The following is a 7,024-nucleotide window of genomic DNA, read 5'->3' as shown; positions in this document are numbered from 1 at the left end:
ATGAAGAAGGTGGTCAGTCTGGGGTACTGCTAAGGTGTTATGGAAGCCCAGGTTTGCTTTGATAGAGGCCTTAAACTCAGCTGTGTGGTTGAGTTTGGCGTCTCTCCTCTTGACAACACAACACAACACAGATTCTCTGTGGGGTTCAGGTCAGGCCAGTTGGCTGGTCAATTAAGCCCCAGTAATACCATGCACACCAGTTACTAATAGTTTTGGCTCTGTGGGCAGGTGCCAAGTGCTTTTGGTTAAAGGAAATCAGCATCTCCATAAAGCTTGTCAACCTATGGAAGCATCGGTGGCTGTGTTGACTCTAGAACACAGTGGACCAATACCAACAATACATAGGCTACAATGCAGGTTGAGCTGTATGCCATACACATATATTTTAAGTATATTACAGAAGAAAATAGAAAAAATAACTTATACACAATATTCACATTTTTAGGGATAGACCTGTATGTATAATGGACATCTGAGCCACGGACACGGACCACCATTTGATGAGATTTAGCCTCTCAGACCCAAAACGTAGAATATTTTGTTACAATTCCATGCATGCTGTATTGATGTTGGTACCATAGGAGAGATAATAGGTAAACATTGATCAAAATAACAATTCTGTAATTGTAAATTAGGTAGCCTAATGCAGATGTTTAACAATAATTTAACTCTTTAAAGCGAATAAAATGTACCTGTTTGGTTTCATTTTACAATCTCAAGAGTTAAAGATCTACTGTATAAGGGTCGAGGTCAACTCTTCCATCATTTAGCTGCATGGGGACCACTCAAAGACCACTGGTCTCTGTGATGTCAGGGCAACCACTCTTAACAGAATGGGGTTGCCGCTCTGACATCACTAACAGAATCCCTTTTATGTCCATATGTAACGGAGGTGATCCAAACCTCCCCACCCGGCTTCGAACCCAGGTCTCCCACGTGAAAGTCCAATATCTTAACCATCACTCCAAAGGGCTATCCCTATGAAACAAGAGCACATACTAGACTTTTGAGGCTTCAGGCTGGGGCTGCGACTCTCTCCGCCACACTCACCCCCCTTTGACCTCCTCCTACCCCCCTTTGACCTCCTCCTAGGGGGAAGCCCGGATCCAGGTCACGGCACCAATGTAACGGAGGTGATCCGAACCCCCCCACCCAGCTTCGAACCCGGGTCTCCCACGTGAAAGTCCAATATCTTAACCATCACTCCAAAGGAATATCCCTATGGAACGAGAGCAGTACTAGACTTTTGAGGCTTCAGGCTGGGGCTGCGACTCTCTCCGCCACACATATATGGAGTTCACTAATGTCATCAATATTAAGCCCATATCTAACAGGACTTCATATGGGAATGCCCATATGGAGGCCACATCAGCCACATACCACATAAACGGCTGGTTCTACAGACAGGGATCTCCATGTATGAGCATAAAAGGGTCAGATGTCATAGACATAGGACTTTCACTTAACGAATAACTGAGTAAGCATATTTGGGCTCTCACAGCATATCTCCATATAGGCCTACATGGATCTCCATATATGGGTACCAGGGGTCTCCATATATGGGTAACTGGTCCGATATACATCACTGGCCAGATGGCCAAGAATTGGTGCGACCTCGCCCTTTAGGGCCCTGAGGCATCTTACTAGTATACTGTATAGCAGGCCTATAGCATACTATTTCCCAAACTTCGGGACCCATTTGTGGTTCACGGACACATCTTGTAAAAAGTAAAAATCCCATTTTCCTTTTGCTACAGTACATTTTAAAATATATCTAGGCCTATATTTCAAAAGATTAAATATAGGCCTATATATATATAAAGAAATATAATAATAATGGGTATCTATCTATCTATCTAGGCCCCTATCTATCTATCTATCTATCTATCTATCTATCAAAAACTAGGAAGGAACTTATTTTTGCCATATATAGGTCTATCTACAATATCTGCATTCCCCCACATGAAGGGAAGAGTCCAGAGATTACTCTCTGTTGAGTGCTTGAGATTAAGTGAAGTGAAGTGAAGTGAAGTGTGTGTGTGTGTGTGTGTGTGTGTGTGTGTGTGTGTGTGTGTGTGTGTGTGTGTGTGTGTGTGTGTGTGTGTGTGCGCGCGCGCGCGCGCGTGAGCGTGCTTCCCCTTTTGGGGAACATTTCCTTCAACAACATCGCGTGGCTGACTGCGTGTTGGTCGCGTGTCCAGATGTCCCTTGTTCGGTCGACCCCTCCCCCAATACGTTTTCTTGACCCAGGAATGCAATTCGATGACGGTTTCGCATGAGTTTACTCAACACGAAAGAGAGAAAAAGGGGGGGGGGGGGGGGGTAACGGGGGTTACTCAAGAGATTTATTGTTCTGCTCTTTTATGTCCCCTTTCAAAGGCGTGTAAGGTCTGCTGGCCAAATGTTAGGCCCAATTATTCCAATTATTTATCAATTCGATCAACAAGTGTGCATGACACCTGTTGTATTGCCTAATCCCTAATACATTCCTCTTGGCACTTGAATCCATAAAAGTAGGTTATTTATTACCAGTTATTTGATTGTATGGATTTGGGTTCTGTAGCTCAGAGAGTGTGTGCAATATTATAACATAATTGTTGGTTACATTTTCAGTTTTGCTCACGCACAGAGTTAACACTGCGGACTATACAGAGATTGGGGTCATATAATAATATATATAGTCTCTCTCTCTATATATATATATATATATATATATATATATATATATATATATATAGATATATATAGGCCTAGATATAGATATATATAGATATAGATATAGATATATAGATATATAGATATATATAGACTATATAGGTCTATATAGGTCTATATGCCCCATGCCCCATGGCCTAAAACGCACCGGGTCCTTGAAAATGCTTGAGAATCCCGGCTTTATAAACACATCACACCTTGTGGCACTGGTGTTGTGGCTGACTAGTGCCACTGGTCAAGCACCTGCTTCGGCCGCCTCTTCCCCGACTGGCCGCGCTGCTCCTCGAGGTTTTATTCTTCCTTTCATGGTGATTAGGTTCGCTTCAATACCGCTCATTGTTCGCCCACGTTTCCCACGATCGAGCCTTTGCCTGGCAGTCGCGTGGCTCCAAAACAGAGGCCCCCGGGCCCCGGCGCAGGGCCAGTTCTCGGGGACATCTGGTCAGTCTGACATCTGCCTCACTTTGCCTCCCGCCGCTCCCGGTGAAATAACAGTTCACAGCAGATGTTTGACATTTTCAAACGCCGAACGTGATCAAAGCAGCCATAATTAGCCTACACAGGATTTCCCCATGATCTAGGCCTGTACGCTTAAGTGCTGCTCTTGAAAACTGGAATAAACGCATGCTGCATATGCGCTTGGTTCATTATGCTAATTTAAAAGAAGAATGTGCAAAGGCTAATAGCCGTCGAAGGCCACTTTAAGTTATGATGGATTGGCCTATAGGCCTGTGATAGATGAGATGGGGTTAGATTCTCAGTAGCCTATGCTCGAAGTGTAGCCTAATATGAATCAAATTTTGGCCTACCAACTAACATCACTGTCTGGAACAGTATAGGCTATGCATAAAGTGTGCAGCTTATAATCCAATATTGGATGATTGATTTCATTGGGCAGTCTTTTGTAGAAAGCAGAAAAGGTGCCGCCTTTAGGCCTTATCATTTGAAATCTATAGGCATATATAACCATATAGGTTTCATTCTTTAAATGGGGCGATTACAATTTTTGTATAGAGGCACAGTTTAGCCGAGGTGTTAAGACCAACATGGTTTCAGTGAATAATGGACTCATGGGCCATTGGGCCTGGGCATACATATAGGCCCCTTGGCTCTTTGTCAAACGTCTATAGTGTGTATATTTTCTATGAGTCTTGAGAGAATAGGTTTCGCCTTTTTGCAGGTAGGGTAATGTTGCCCCTGTTCATTGAAAAGAATGGGCGAGTGCTCCCCGGAGTGAAACCTCGGTAATTAGACACCCTTGTTCATCCCTGGGAATGACAATCCATGCGGGCACCCACCCGCGCGCCTTTTGCGTCACGTATCTCCCTGTGAGAAACAAGCGAGAGAGAGAGAGACAGAGAAGAGGAAACGAAAGTTTTTTTTTTTTTTTTTCGGTGGGAGGTGCGTGGTTTCAGGCTGGACATCTGTCGCTTGTGTTTTTCTCCAGAGCGGGTATCTCGGGCTATTGAATGGAGCCAGTGACCTGTCAGTCTTGACTGATGGGAGCGGACCGCTTGGGAGCGACCCCGTGTGTGGGAAAATACCGCAGCCAAAGAGCCCGACCATTCACATGCTAATTGTGCCCTATAAATAAGAGGGCTGCGCCGCGCCGAGGGCCTTATAGACGCGCTGAGACTCGGACACAGTAACACACAAGTAGGGCCGGCAAACGAGGAGAAGATGACCGCATCCTCTATGGCGCACAACGTGGGGAAACACTCAAGTGCGAAGGAAGAAAGAAAGGTACCTCCCCGGCTGGATATACACAGCTCTCTGTCTCTCTCTGCCTCTTTCTCTCTCTGGATAGGCTTGTGTGTGTCTGTTCATTCAGCTTGTTGCGCCTGCCTGTTGCTTTTTCTTGCCACTAACCCGAGTGCCACTTTTTATTCATAGCTGAGGAAGCCACTCATCGAGAGAAAAAGACGAGAAAGGATAAACAATTGCTTGGATCAGCTCAAAGAAACTGTAATCGGAGCTTTTAGACTTGATGTGAGTATTGTTCATATATTCAATATCTGTTTTACAAGTCAATAGCCTATAGGAGGGTTTATATAGTAGCTATCCTTAGTAAATATATTTCTATTTATCTCTTCACAGCAATCCAAACTCGAGAAAGCGGATATTCTAGAGATGACTGTGAAACACTTGCAAAACATTCAAACTACTACATTCAATGGTAAGTAAGCAAGCCTGAATGAACAAACAATCACATGATCTTACGATCAACAAGTGTAGCCTATGTCATGATTTCCATCAGTGCCTCATTGGCAGTCTACCAGTAGAGGGCGGTATCGATACGTTAGATGGTAAACCAACCAGTAACGACAGGAGTAGCCTGGCCCAGTGGTTCTCAACCTGTGGGTTGGGACCCCAGGGGGGTCCCCAAATTATTTTGGGGGGTTCCCAGATGATTACTAATGTGAAACATTGTTTTCTCACTCAACAGTAAACAAAGTAAACCATAAAGTTTAATTGTATAGAGGGTATCTGCACATTTCTAGAGTGACAATTTAAGGACTTTTTAATACCTCTAAAATGACGAATTGGTCAAATTGTCAAATATTAGAGACAGACATTGTGAAAATAGTAGATCTACATGCTCACAAAGCCTCACGCTGCGAGTCGTTGTGAGCATGTAGATCTGCTATTTTCACAATAGAACTGTGTTATACAAAATGTAATGCCTCAACTCTTAATGCAGGTCAGGGTGGGGGGTCCCCAGTTAAGATATCTTTATTTTGGGGGTCGCTGCCTGAAAAGGTTGAGAACCCCTGGCCTAGCCTACAGATGTCTCTTGGAATGCTTGCCTTGAAAGGTGACTATATCGTCACTTTGAACCCCATGGGCTTGGGAAAACATACATTGCCTACAGTAAAGTTAACGAGTGCTTTAAAATATTGCAATGTGGCTTGACTGGCTTCAGTCTCCACGACTTCCAGTAGACAGCTCCCACCAGGTTCAGTGTTCAAGGAGATTTACTGTCACATCTGCACAGCACAAGGACAATATAACACCATTGCAGGCAATGAAATTCTCTCACTGGGAGAGTTTACATCATCAGTGTGAAGAAGACACGCATCATTTAAATCAGGCTAAATAAGATAAAGACAAACACTAGGTTACATCAGTATACTTATGGGTAATCTGAGTTCCCAGAAGTCCTTTTTTCAGCCACTAGGGGGGCGAAAAAAATGGGTGACTGCCAATTAGACAATTAGACCCTTGGGATAATAAAGGTATCTATCTGAATTGTGTATCCCGGAAAATAACACAGATAGTAGATACAATTGCATATAGCAAATATGCTGTGTTTGTACAATATATATTAGAATTATTGTGGTGTGAAAATAACATTATTTAACCCTTGTCATTTGTTGCATTGCGTGTCTGGGTGCAAGTTGTGTTGCTACACACTGTTGACGCCATTGTCTCCTCCCTCTGTGAAGCAGATCCTATGGTAGGCCTGGAGGCGCAGCAGAAGTACAGCACGGGCTACATCCAGTGCATGCACGAGGTCCACAACATGCTGCTCACCTGCGAGTGGATGGATAAGACCCTGGGCTCCCGTCTGCTCAACCACCTGCTCAAGTCGCTGCCCAGGTCCACGGACGAGCGCCCACTTCAGCCCACCACACCCCACCGTGACGTCTCTCGACCTCCCAGTCAAGGCGCCGGGCTCCCCAACACACCCGCCAGGCCCGGGAGGCAGACGCAGAGAGAGGGGGCCCCTTGCCTGATCCTGCCAAGCAGCCCACTGCTGCATAGTAGTCCCCATCATTTGGGTGTGCTGGAGATGTGGAGACCGTGGTGAACTGGTTCTCAAAGTAAGGTCCAGGGATCCTTAAGAGGAACAGTTTAAACAACTTAAGCCCTATTTTATTTTTCTACAAGCTCACAACGTGTTGCGATACAACGCGATCTTGGCTATTTTTCAAGTCATTTTGAAAAATCCTGAAATGTTGTGAAAAATGGTGAATAATTTTGAGGTAAATCCTCTCTTATGGGGTCCCCTGCACAAGTTATTTCCACAGCCAAATATACATACCAATTTAGGGGTATATAGTTTTCCTTGATATGAAAATGTTTAAGAACCACAGTACTAGTGGACTTGACTTATTGCTCTTAAATCTCCAGTTTGTTAGACCTCTTCCTCTGTTATGTATCTTATAGATATGCTACTCAGAAGACAAGCATGTGGGGCAGTTTTTGTTCCAGTTATTCTAGGTGTGCTATATGATTCTATACAGACCTTTTTCAGTACTTCCCTTCAGAAGTTGACTTCCTGTAGCCTGCATTATAGAAGGCTCTT

At 44.2% G+C, this 7,024-nt stretch overlaps 1 protein-coding gene across 1 annotated transcript; it reads left to right on the top strand.

Moving 5' to 3' along the window:
• Positions 1–4,364: 4,364 nt before the first annotated feature.
• Positions 4,365–6,526, top strand: her8.2 (hairy-related 8.2; the record flags this gene model as incomplete). Its single annotated transcript, XM_080731725.1, has 4 exons — positions 4,365–4,458; positions 4,609–4,704; positions 4,813–4,891; positions 6,162–6,526. Exons 1-4 carry the CDS (start codon positions 4,396–4,398, stop codon positions 6,524–6,526), a joined length of 603 nt encoding a protein of 200 aa, XP_080587851.1. The 5' UTR covers positions 4,365–4,395.
• Positions 6,527–7,024: the final 498 nt, after the last annotated feature.

The sequence above is a fragment of the Nannobrachium achirus genome (genome assembly GCF_963921795.1).
Source record: "Nannobrachium achirus genome assembly, chromosome: 8".
NCBI lineage: Eukaryota > Metazoa > Chordata > Actinopteri > Myctophiformes > Myctophidae > Nannobrachium > Nannobrachium achirus.
This window is presented reverse-complemented; position numbering and strand designations above follow the sequence as displayed.